The following is a 13714-nucleotide window of genomic DNA, read 5'->3' as shown; positions in this document are numbered from 1 at the left end:
TATACACCCAGAACCAGGACCAGTTCAATCCCTGCCTAACCGTCCCCGTCTCTAGTAACATAGATAAAGAGATCTTTAGAAAAAGTATTTCTAAAGACCCTTTATGATATGCTAATGAGGCCAGGGACTAGTCACAAGGGTGTTAGCTCCTGTGTTTGTGAAGCCCCGCTAGTATGTGTCGGTGCAGTACCTTCAGGGACTCCACGTGGATGGAACAGTCTGGTCACAGGTAGGGAACCTTCTTTTAGGATTGTCGTGACGCCACTCTCAGTATTGCGGTCAGCGGGGACCGCCACTGCAGATTAAGGGATGCCTGGGGCTGATGGTGGGTGCAGTCAGTATATTAGCCCCCTGAGAGTGAGGCAAGCCCCAGGCCCCGGTGTATGTGTGTGGGACCACAGGTCGCAGAATGACTCAAACACAGTCCAAGAAGTCTTTCAACGTGTTTACTCACTGTTTGGAGGTCACGGTGAGATGCCCGGGCGACACTGTGATAACCAGGTTGAACCAGGAATTCCAGGAGGCCGTTCTGAGGGTAGCTGTCCACTCGCCTTCCTTGCACTCTTTCTGTTTTAGGAGGATCCTTTGCTTGAAGCGTGGTAGGACCCCTCCAGGGAAGCTGTTACCACCCTGCTCCCCTCTCTCTGGCTCGTCTGCCGGCAGCGTGGCCTTGGTGGGATGGCTTCTGGCCCTGTCCCCTTATGGGCCTGGTGATTGCTGCTTGGCTCAAGCTCTGTGTAGTCGTGGTGAGGGCATGAAGTACCCCCCCCACCTGTAGGTTAAGCAGCTCTGGATGATCTGCTGCCTGTACTGGGGACCTAGTTCCCCTTGTGTGCTCGGATACCGGGATCTCCGTACTCAGCCACCCTTCTCTCTGGATGATTTTCAGGCCGACCCACGGTACTCCTTTCTCCCCCGCTTTCAGCTACTGCACTCCTCAGGACCTGTCTGACACGAGAGCTCCTCTGCTCCCTTCCACACACTTCAACTTCTTCCTCCAGACTCCCCTCACTTCCTCTCTCTCTCTGCCCTGCTTCCTAGCAACCAGCCCCTGAACACACCCCCAGCTGGGAATTGAAAGTTAACTCCTTCTGGCTACTCAAGGGTCCCCTCTGGTAATGTGGGAGGCCTGGTCACTATCTGTTTGTGTGTGCACCTCATCCTGGCCTTTGGAAATTACCTGGAAGCATTGTCCCCGCATGGGTGCAATACTCTGTGGTGCCTGACCAGGTCAGGGGCGCCACATGTTCATTCTGCCCTCCTAGCATGTTAGCACATCCACAGGGCCGTACTATCATGCTATTCAATGCCCACTATTTAATGCTATTCAATGCCCACTGCCCAAGGTCATCATCAGCGGTGACGCAAGTACCTGTTTTTGTTGCTCCGCCTCAGAATGCCAGGTATAGGGTCAGTGTGCACGATCAGTCCCCAGCAATTTCCAGTCATGCGCACTACACCAGTTTAAAGCTGGGACGCGTACACCCGGCTTCATAGTACGCATGACCAGAAGTCCGGAGAGCATGTGCACTGAGCCGAAATCCAGCGTCAGACACGATGGCAGCAGAGGTGAGCGCGACCATACCTCTGATGCTGCGCATTCATTACATGATAGCATGCCCACAGGGGCGTGCTTACATGCTAAGGGGGCCGACTAGCCAAGGGAACTAACGCCCTTAGGACTTGTCACTGGCCTCAATAGCATATAATGAAGGATCTTTAGAAATAAATTTTCTAAAGATCTCTTTATACAGTATATGCTACTAGATGCAATGACGGTTAGGTAGGGATTAGCAATATGCACCCAGAACTGCTCGTGGCTCTGGATGCATATTGCACCTGACAGATTCAGTTTAAACTTATAAATGTGTCCCTGGTATGTTATTGTATTATTATACTGTGTAATGGCCATGTCTGACTAGACAGGCTACAACTCCCGTGTAGGGGAGAAAGAATAAGTGATTATACACATGACAAAGCAGTGGCTTCCCCTCGCTCTGTACTGTGTAATGGTTGTGTGTGACTTGGCAGGAATATGATTGGGACAAATTACATCTCCTGGGCTGGGGAGGAAGCAAAAGAGAGTCTACAGACAGGATAGCATGGGATTGCAGCTGATTATTTCTGTAAGGTAACATTTTTTTCTTGTCTGTTTTGTCACAGCAACAATTATCCTGCCACATCCTGTATAATGACTTATTCTTCCTCCCCTGCCCAAGAGCTGTGGCCTGTGCATGTCCCTGTACAGTCAGACACAGCCATTACACAGTACAGGAAGAAGTAAAAACTTTGGAAAAAGAAAGCGCAATAGGGTTTTACCCGAGTAATATGGGGTGAACAAGAGCAAAAGTTTTTTAACTGCATGAGAGGACACACACAAGCTAGGGACCCCAACGTAGAGAAATACTTTGGCGTAGTGTTGGGGCTCTATTGCATTGATCAATTCAGTAGCTAAATTTCTCTTTGTTCGTATGTTCATGGCAGTAATGCAGATTCCAATTTTCACATTTTCATTCTTACATATAGCTATTGGATTTTTCATGTCAGTATTCACACAGCAGTTTCTGCTATTTCATGTATTCCCCTTACATAGTCACTGGTGTGCATACCTTATCTCCATATAATCCTGTAATGATGAGATCCCAAGGATCAATGTTACAACATAAAGGAAAATCATTCTTACCTGAAAATTTCCAAAACAGCTTCCTCCAGGTAAAGTGACATAACAAACAAATGGTGGATCTGGAGATGGGACGGACTCATAGGCCACCAAGCTCTCACTGGGGAATATTGCCTTTCTCTTCTCTTTTTTCTCCCAGAACTCTTGAAGTAATGCAACTACATTCACTGCAACAGATAAAGAGAGCAAGAAGAATTAGATAAAGCTCCATTATTTCAGTTACTTTGTTTAGGGATTGAACTCTATATCATTTTATACGTAAGATGCTAGAAGTAAGGAAACCCTTCCATGCCTGACGTACCAACTTGTAGGGATCATGTAAAATATCAATGCTTACACTTTTAGGACATTTTTCCTTATGTGAGAAGAATTTGCATAAATTCTGATTTAATGACGAGGTTTTTCTTGCATGAGAAGTAAAATTCCAAATATGTCACCAGATATATACAGATGTATTGTACTGGAAACCCAAAGATCGTAAGGTACATAAGCCAAATGGGTTTAATTGGGTGACATATTGACATTTATGTACTTATTGATATAAAGTACAGCACATTATAGTACATAAAGGGTTTGTCCACTACTTTTACATTTATGTCATATCCTTAGGGGCACTTTGCACACTATGACATCGCAGGTGCGATGTCGGTGGGGTCAAATTGAAAGTGACGCACATCCGGCGTCGCAGGCGATATCGTAGTGTGTAAAGCATTTTTGATACGATTAACGAGCGCAAAATCGTCGTAATCGTATCATCGGTGTAGCGTCTGTCATTTCCATAATTTGGAAATGACAGATGTTACGATGTTGTTCCTCGTTCCTGTGGCAGCACACATCGCTGTGTGTGAAGTCGCAGGAGCGAGGAACATCTCTTACCTGCGTCCTGCGGCTCACGCCAGCTACGCGGAAGGAAGGAGGTGGGCGGGATGTTTACGTCCTGCTCATCTCCGCCCCTCCGCTTCTATTGGCCGCCTGCCGTGTGACATCACTATGACGCTGCACGACCCACCCCCTTAGGAAGGAGGCGGGTCGCCGGCCAGAGCGACATCGCAGGGAAGGTAAGTGCGTGTGAAGCTGGCGTAGCGATAATGTTCGCTACGCCAGCTATCACTAGATATCGCAGCTGCGACGGGGGCGGGGACTATCGCGCTTGGCATCGCAAGCATCGGCTTGCGATGTCGTAGTGTGCAAAGTGCCCCTTAGAATAGGTCATCAATGTCTGATTGGCCAGGGTACTACACCCGCCAATCACCCGTTCTCAGTGTTGCTGGCAGCAGCAGGTGTATGGAATAGAAATTCTCTGTTTTGAAGCTGCCCCATCAACTGATAGTGGCCGCATCCGGGTACTGCACATCCACTTCCCATTCAAATTAATTGGAGGAAGATGTGCAGTACCTGGTTGTGGCAGCAACTCTGGAGCTGAGCAATTCCATGGCCGGATTTTAAAAGGTCAAGTGTATTAAAAGGAGTCTGTCACCCCCAAAATGCATTTTAAATTAAGTATATGTTGTAGGGGTGCAAAGCCTTAGAAAATAGCTTTAAATTCATATGCAATTGAGGAGACTTTGGTGCACCACTAAAGAGTTGTGGTCTAGAGTTTGGTGCAATGTTACACCTATTCATTTGCGTATTGGGTCCCTTTCAATTCATTTATTAGGTCTACGCGTTTCGAAGAATAATCTTCTCCTTCAGGAGAGAAACTATTATAACTACTGTAGTAAACTAGTAGTTTCTTTCCTGAAGAAGTTTATACTTTGAAACGCATAGACCTAATAAACAACTTGGAAAATACTTACCTGGGTTGTCCTTTTCACACCCTGTGCATTTTGGCCAACAGCAGAGCGAATTTTAACCTTTTATCTCCTCTTATCTAATAATAGTTTCTAACATCAAATGCTGCCAGAACCATGTACTCTGCCTATATGAACATTATATCTAGGGTAGAACATGGTAACGTTCCACAGACTTCAGGAAGGTCTTGTCAATCACAGCGCTGGGGGCGGGAGGAAGATGACACTGAATATTGATGAAGCCCAAACCTCCTGAGCCACACACCTAACAGGATCTAAATATTAGAGGAATAGATATTTTTTTAAAAGTTTGGAGGGGATCTGAAAACATTTCAACAAGCGCTGTAGGTAGTGTTTACTGGAGCGGACACTCCGGCGGCATTAGAAGGCCATGGCTATTCTAGTGGCAGATAATGGAAATATTTGTAAAACGTTATGGCAATTATTTTCAGCCTATAATGGAATACAGGGCAGAAGCGATTTTTTGGGGGAAATGTGTCTGGTAGAAAAAAAACCCCTGCATTCTGCAGACACTGCTATGGGAAGATTTTAGGCTAGGTTCGCACACTGCGTCTTTTTGACGCTGCGTTTTTGTGCGTTTTTGGCCGCTAAAAACGCAGAAAAACGCACCTGCGTCGAAAAAACGCATCAAAAAACGCATGCGTTTTTGCCGCGATTTGGTGCGTTTTTGGCTGCGTTTTGCTGCGTTTTTCCAATGCATTGCATGGGGGGAAAACGCAGAAAAACGCAGGAAAGAACTGACATGTCCATTTTTTTTTTTAACTCAAAAACGCAGGTAAAAAAAACAGATGTGTGCGGACAGCAAAAATGAAAACTCATAGACTTTGCTGGGGAAGCAAAGTCCTGCAGTTTTGAGGCCAAAAACGCACCCGAAAAACGCGCAAAAACGCCGCGAAAAACGCACTGTGCGCACATAGCCTTAGGGGATTTAATTCTAAGAGGAGCTGTATACATCTGCAAACAATAAGCTATTCCTATGGAAGATGTGAATGTAATGTCCTAATGCTTGAGGGTCGGCTGAGATGCCGATCAGTTAGGCGCTATGTACTGGAATTCTGATAGCAAATTTAGGGTCAGAATTCTAAAAAATACACAAAGCACTTTCGAAAACGTTAGTACTGGACTTGAATAAATATCATTGTATTTGTAAGGCTGAGTTTTTTGTTGCAGATTTGGTGCAGTTTATCATGTAATTTGTTGCCCAAATCTGCATGCCTATCCTTCTCCCAGCAAAGTCAATGACAATCCTGAAGTGCTGTGCACACATTGCTTCTTTGTTCCTTGCAGTTTTGGGTGCAGAAAAAATTCTGCAGCATTTCAATTGTTGGTGCGTTTTTTAGCCCTTTCAAGTATTGATTTAACAAAAAAAAGCCCCAAAAACCAGGTGTTTTTTGGTGCATTTTTCTGCCACAAGGTTCGTTTTTTGGTGCACAAAATTTCTGCACCTAATCTGCACATACTCTATTTTTGTAACAGACACAGCATTAGTTTATCTCCAGCTATGTAGTATATACCATTGCTACATCATGAGTTCTCATTTCATCCTTGGCTCTACTGAGCGGCTTATATTTCTACAAGGAGAATGGTTGAATAGGAAATATCAAACTAGCAAGTTAACATCCGATACTGATGATATCAAATAAACAGTATTATATTTTTGGTTTGGATCTGAGAAAGCAGTGAATGATTGGAACAGCACTGAGCTGCAAACATTCACGGAGTCCCTGTTGGAGTGATTTTGGCTTGGCTCTTCTTCAGGATTCAGCATCTCAGAGTCAGTCTACATAGTACATAAGCTTCAGTTTTTAAAACCTTTCATTCACCTGTAACATCAAAGGATATTCTATAAAAATGTCAAATAAACTCAGCCCAAGTCTGAGGAGCAGAAGTTACAGTCCATTTAAATCAACTTCAGCTGTCAGGTTTTCTTTGCTCGTTGTACATTATGGAACATATTATACCTAAATTCTGCAGAGCCTGGTTATTGTTATGGCATTTATAAAACTGAACTATTGCAGTAGAAACATAGAAAATAGATGAGGAATCTTTTGAAATTTGAATTATTTAAAAAAAAAAAAAAAATTGCGGTGAAATGAAAATACTCCAAACCTCCAAGCTGTCCTGAAAAGACATGTATGACACTGAGGTCTCCTACCCTGTATACAGCCACTTTTAATCCTTATAATGCAAACAAAGCCTTAGTAATGTCAACACAGTGACCTCTAGATTTCTGGCTATGGCTAAAAGTAAGGTAACTGGTGGTAACAGACAGTCTGCCCTCCACATACTATCTGTACAGGTTGTTTAGTGTTTTATAACTTTATCTTCCTATCTATATGGATACAATGTGAGCTGTGACGTTCTCTCACTTTCCAAATTCACCACAAAATGGCTGTTGCATTTCCCGCTTCTGCATTTATACAAGCTATGCAAATCTAAAAACAAGGAGCGCTAATAGTGTAATACCAGATGTATAAGTACGGTATATAGGAATATACACTCACCGAATTTAGTTGTGAAAGTCACAACCACTAGTGCGCATGAGATACTGGCGTCTGCTGCAGCCCCACGTGGATGAACATTCAAAATGGAGTAGAGAAGGGGTTAACGCCGCGCATCAGCCCAACTAAGCTGACCGCAATCCCCTATCTATTGGACAACACTAGAAGTACAGTAGCAGTGGGATGTTCCTAGACACCTCGTCACTGCCGGACAAACTTGCTACACCTCAAAGATAGAACTGAGGAATCCTAACTTGCCTCGGAGCAGTCCCCAAAGACATAGCAAGCCCCCAACATGTAAATGACGGTGATGTAAGAAAACACAATACACAGATAGAAAATATAGATTAGCAAAGGTGAGGCCCGACTTACTAGATACAACAGGGCAGAAAAGATAACTGATTGCGGCCAGCAAAAAACTCTGCAAAAAATACCAAACTGCTGATAGAAAAAAAATCCTAAGACCACACGGTCTCTCCCTCACTATATCAGGTACTCTTGTGCCAGACACTTTAAAGTGAACTGCAGATTTAATGGGAAGAAACAAAATCACAGAACAAACATTATTCTAAAGTGCAAATAATCCAAACATTAACAGGGAGCAAGCTCCCATTCTTGCTGGAGGAACTACCCTGCTCACAAAAGCAGAGAGAGAGAGATTCTCACATACAAGAAATCAAACACAGAACCAAAAGGAATAAGCAGAAACACCCTTAAGTGCAATTTCAACAATTAAGCACAGAAACTAGCAAACTTATCTGGAGAAGATTCAGGCACAGAATAAATGGGAGAAACTGAAGGGAAAATTCCCAGCCATCTTCAGAAGCAGCAGGAAAACACTTTAGAAAGGGGACTGTGGTCAGCTTAGTTTCCAAGTACTCTTGTGGTTTTGTTTTTTTAATGATTAATTGGATTTTTGTGATCGTCCACTGTTACCAGATCAAAACAGTATCACTGGTCACCGCCGGGCAGAAAATGCTCTTCTAAATACACAAGGCTGATCTGCAATAGGACTCAGCACCCACTCGAATTACATTCACAATACAGTGCTATACTGGCACTATCATGCTGGTTATATACATTCCTTTAGTTGTCAGCTCGGATAGTTTTTGAAATCTAAGCAAGTAAAGTTTGTAAAATGTTCAGCTTTTTGATTTGCAGCAGCTGCCAAAAAGGTAATAGCTGGGGCTGGTTTTCATAGTGATTCCCGCCCCCTGCCTGTTGTTCCTCGCCATATCTTTTATTTATGCTAATTCTATTACAGAAGAGTTTTACTAATATCTTCACTAAGACAGAATTGGCGCCTGCGCATAGCACTGATCTCTGGTGCCATTTTTGTAAAGATGTGTGAACTCATTCTCCGCTTTGCTACTGCTGCGAGGGCGGCGCATGCGCCCTTGCATCTCCTGTTCTTGTTGTGACCGCGGGAGCGTGCACAGTCAAAACAGCAGTGGAGACCACCCACAGCAACAGCTAATCAGCTGGAGAGCAGAGTGAAGGAATGTGCCAGAACAGTGTTCATCTCACCGTCCCACAGGCATGTTCATATGCCCTGCCTGCGGGACAGTGAAATGAACGCTGCTGTCCTGACACGCTGGCCTGGCTTGTTCCTCCACTCTGCTCTCCAGCTGATCAGCTGTTCCTGGAGGCGGTCTCCGTGATTGGTCACAAGAGCAGAAGATGCGAGAGCATGGAAATCAGAGTCTGGGGGTGTAAAACCTCCAGGCGGTAAGGGCGCAGGGGGGGCGAAGTCCCCCCTCGCATGATTATAGTGGAAACGGGGAAATATCACCATGCCCACAACCAAGCCATTCACGCTTACTACCCTAGGACACAGATTGCACCAATGATATACAGTATTTGCCCTTGTATGTTAGTCCTTATTGATCGTCTGTGCTATTTCCTGTGATGTGATAGTTGCAAGGCATTACAGCGAAGCCCAACTAGCTGCATCGAGGTCACGTGAATTTTCTCTGGCGGATGTACTCTTTAGCAAATTGTTTGAATTCACTGGGTTAAGAAAGTTCCTAAAAATGTAACATGACTTTGATTCTTGGTGAATTGATTTGCTCATCTCTGAAAGATAAGAAATAACCAATGTGTTGGTGGAATATAGGGGATTGTGTATAATTTTGTGTAGGTTCGTATTTTAGGTATGGTACCATGTCCATTGTGTGTACATTGTCCTCTTTGCAGGTTAATCACCCTCTGCCGGACTTTTGTCCCTAAATCTGGGGGTGGAGGCCTGGAATCCACCTAAACTATCTACTTACCTGGGGGATTATTCAGTCAGGCTGGGAAGGACAAGAGACAAGCAGGAAGATTCATCCTCTGCTGGAGAAGCTGCGGCTACAGGCAGCACCCCAGATTGCCGTTGAGAAATCCCGATTTCCTTAGAAAAGGACTGCTGAAGGAATGTGACTAACCTCCTGGGACATTGATGCCATTACTGGACTACTTGTCCCTCTGTGTGGTGTATTATTTTATGGACCGCCTGATTTTGCTTGGAATAAATGTTCTTTGGATTGTTCATCCATCTCTCGCTCTGTTGATTGTGTGATATCGGAGAAGGACTCTGTGACAACCAATATAGGTGTGTTCTATCATTCTAATTACAATCATACCCATTGCTACCATTCAAATGTTCCCGTTTGCTGTAGCATACTGATTTCAATAAGATTTTTAGATTATGATCTACTCTATTATAATTCATTCGGCGTGCGACACTACAGGAGAGATACACCAAGGAAGATGTAAAGGAATGCCCTAGCCATAGATAGAGGGGTCACCACCTCATACTAACCTGTTTCAGATCCCTGCACTCACTAACGTCTGTAGATGGGTCCTTACCCCTGTGCGCCATCACGTGCCTAGGCCCTGGCTGACCATGGACTTGCCCTGACTAATGAGTAGGTCAGCAAGACACTAGTACATACAAGTGAGGCAGATACAATAAAAGCGCTCCAATTTTTCTCCAGAGGAGGACTGCACCACATCCACTGGAAAGTTAACAGCTTTCTCCAAAGACAACTTCTTCACAGGTCAGCATAGAATGAACTATCACTAGTATATGGTAGAGCCAGGAGTGAGTTTAAAAAATGAATGGGAGTGGCATTAAGGTCCAGCAGTTGAGATGATAGAAAATGGAATCTCAGCAGACACAACAATGAACCCATAAACCCTTCAACACCAAATGAAGTTAAATCCACTCATGTTAAAGAGAGCCTGTGATCTGCAAATCGCCGAACTACAACGGTTTCAACCGAACGCAACATACTCGTGATAGGATTTCACTGATGAATTTCCACATGGGGGAAGGCCTAAAAAACACTGGTCAAAAACATGCAATGAATTGACCTGCTGCAGTTTTTTTGTCAACCCAAAACTGCAGGAGAAAATAAAGGAATGTGTGCACAGCATTTCAGAATTCTCATAGTCTTTGCTGGGAGAAGGAAAGACATGCAGTTTGAGGCAAAAAAAAACTGCATTAAAAATGTGTCAAAAAACGCAGCCCGTGCACACAACCTAAAGGTTTAAACATGTTGAAAACATTTGAATTTTATTTTTTTTTTACCACTCATGCACTGCTGGTGAGTTTTTTACCCTACGTCCATAGAGAATATATGCTATCCCTGCATACATAATTATAGATCACTATGGACACTTATATGGCTTATGTATTCTTTATTCCCTATGTGCAAACCCATATGTGTCGCCCTGGGCAAGCCAGGGGACACAGGTCACACACCACCACACCCTACATCCCAGGTAGGCACATCTAAGCTGAACCAAAAATCCTTGTTGCCTTCCTCCAAAGACTGATGATTCACACCAGGGGGTGGGCCAGGCGGTTGGCTCCGCCCACCGAGGAGATCACAGTTCTGGAGGCGGGAGAAACCAGGCAGTCCAGTGAGGGACATGAAAGAGTGAACAGCAGATTAGCCCAGGTAGGGCTAGAGTGAAGGAGTAGCCAGACAGGGCTAAAGTAAACAGCTAGTGAAAGGGGAATAGATGTAGCAGAACCGACTGGTGACCCACGTCCCTATGTCCTATCTGGACCGGCCGCTGCGGCTGAGGGGCCCGGCCTAGTCTCGGCCTATGCATCGCCCTTGCCGTTACTTATGGGGCGCCTCAGTATGAGCTCGCCTACTCTGCTGCTCCATGCTACCGCAGAAGGGGCTGAAGTGTTGGATGCTGGAGGCCAGGAGGCTGCGACAGCTGGCGGCAACCCGCCTGACGCAGGAACAAGAGGTGATGACTCCTACCCCAGCCACGGGTTCGCTGTTGAGTTTGAAGAAGCAAGTGAGCGTTCCCGCTATGTAGGAGGCCCCGTGGTTGTCCATACCCCGCGTACCGGTGGAAATGGGTACCGGGTGCCCCTGTCACCGCAGGCATGTCAGTGCATGTTTGATGTGCTGGTGGCAGAGGATGGGTCCGCCTCAGCAGAAAAGTACGAGTAGGGCAGCGGACAGGGCCGGCGTCAGCACCCGGCATACCCGGGCAAATGCCGGGGCCCTGGAGAGCCGGGGGGGCCCACTCAGCCTCGTCAGCTCTGGTGCACCTTGGCCGGGGCCCACTCTCCTTAGTTCTGCGGTCCCCGGGCCGAGTTCCGGGGACCGCAGTCCTCGGCAGGAATCTGCGGCGCCGTCTCTTTAAGGCGCGCAGACTTCCTGGTTTGAACTTCATCTGTGGGCGGAGCTACAGACCGGCCTGCTCAGTCCCACAGATGAGAGTTGCAGTGCCAGCCAGCGACCCCCAGCACAGCGTGTCCCTCCGGCGCTGTGTGGGCCCCTTCTCCTCCGTGACCTGAGCGGTATGTGCCCTCCCCAACCCCGATTTATGCCCCCCCCCCCGGAGCCGCGCGTGTCTGTCTCTGTATGTATATAGCAGAGCTAGGTGTGTATGTATATAGCAGAGCTAGGTGTGTATGTATATAGCAGAGCTAGGTGTGTATGTATATAGCAGAGCTAGGTGTGTATGTATATAGCAGAGCTAGGTGTGTATGTATATAGCAGAGCTAGGTGTGTATGTATATAGCAGAGCTAGGTGTGTATGTATGTATATAGCAGAGCTAGGTGTGTATGTATATAGCAGAGCTAGGTGTGTATGTATATAGCAGAGCTATGTGTGTATGTATATAGCAGAGCTAGGTGTGTATGTAAATAGCAGAGCTAGGTGTGTATGTATATAGCAGAGCTATGTGTGTATGTATATAGCAGAGCTATGTGTGTATGTATATAGCAGAGCTATGCGTGTATGTATGTAGCAGAGCTATGTGTGTATGTATATAGCAGAGCTATGTGTGTATGTATATAGCAGAGCTATGTGTGTATGTATGTAGCAGAGCTATGTGTGTATGTATATAGCAGAGCTATGTGTGTATGTATGTGGCAGAGCTATGTGTGTATGCATATAGCAGAGCTATGTGTGTATGTATATAGCAGAGCTATGTGTGTATGTATATAGCAGAGCTATGTGTGTATGTATATAGCAGAGCTATGTGTGTATTTATGTAGCAGAGCTATGTGTGTATGTATATGGCAGAGCTATGTGTGTATGTATATAGCAGAGCTATGTGTGTATGTATATAGCAGAGCTATGTGTGTATGTATATAGCAGAGCTATGTGTGTATGTATATAGCAGAGCTAGGTGTGCATGTATATAGCAGAGCTATGTGTGTATGTATATAGCAGAGCTATGTGTGTATGTATGTAGCAGAGCTATGTGTGTATGTATATAGCAGAGCTATGTGTGTATGTATATAGCAGAGCTATGTGTGTATGTATGTAGCAGAGCTATGTGTGTATGTATATAGCAGAGCTATGTGTGTATGTATGTGGCAGAGCTATGTGTGTATGTATATAGCAGAGCTATGTGTGTATGTATATAGCAGAGCTATGTGTGTATGTATATAGCAAAGCTATGTGTGTATGTATATAGCAGAGCTATGTGTGTATGTATGTAGCAGCGCTGTGTCTGTATGTATGCAGCATAGCAGTGTGTGTGTTTGTCTGTATGCATGTATGATGTGTATCTATGTATGTCAGTGTATATGACTGTATAGATGTGTCAGTTCTATATGTATTTTTGTGAGTTTGTCGTTAAATATGTATATGTATGTGTACGTATGTGTGTCTGCGTGTGGATGGGGCCCACTGGGACTCTTCCGGCCGGGGCCCACAAAAACCTGGAGCCGGCCCTGGCAGCGGAGCACCGTTGTCCAGTCCCCGTTGGGACCACCGCTTTGTTTGTTGTTTAAAAAGTTGAAAGAATGATAAGAAAAAGATGATTACCGAAGCTTCACCTGATTTAGTGTGATTTGCAACCGGCTGGAGCCGGCACTGTTGTCCCCGTGGGGACCGTTTAAAAAGTTATTTGCATGGGAACTATCCATGGACAAGCCCGTGAACTTGCAGGGCACCCACAAACGTTAAGTGGCTTGTAAATATGTTGTTTGCCGTTACCGTTTTCCGCAATGCCGCCTCCGGAGAGGCAGGTTGGAGGGAGGGCCCTCAGCGGAGCAGGCTAGGGCCCAGCCACCAAAGGAACCGGTGGCTACCCTCTGGAGGGAAGGACAGATCCCGCTCGGGTACCGTGTGCTGGACTGTGGGTCAAGGGGTGCTGCCTGGGTTTTAGGGGCAGCATCAGGGCCAGGTTGCTTGGGTGGGAGAGAGCGGAAACCGTAACCGTAAACCGTTGCAACGTTAAAGAAATGTGCCTC

The 13714-nt window shown here is 45.5% G+C and overlaps 1 protein-coding gene across 1 annotated transcript in view; it reads right to left on the bottom strand.

Moving 5' to 3' along the window:
- The window catches only part of LIX1 (limb and CNS expressed 1), a 233690-nt gene that overhangs the window by 169864 nt on the left and 50112 nt on the right, over positions 1-13714 (bottom strand). Inside the window, exon 2 of the mRNA XM_075341905.1 lies at positions 2684-2847. Within this exon, the coding sequence (XP_075198020.1) occupies positions 2684-2847 (164 nt within the window). The remainder of the gene's footprint in view (positions 1-2683; positions 2848-13714) is intronic.

The sequence above is a fragment of the Anomaloglossus baeobatrachus genome, chromosome 1, assembly GCF_048569485.1.
Source record: "Anomaloglossus baeobatrachus isolate aAnoBae1 chromosome 1, aAnoBae1.hap1, whole genome shotgun sequence".
Lineage (NCBI taxonomy): Eukaryota > Metazoa > Chordata > Amphibia > Anura > Aromobatidae > Anomaloglossus > Anomaloglossus baeobatrachus.
This window is presented reverse-complemented; position numbering and strand designations above follow the sequence as displayed.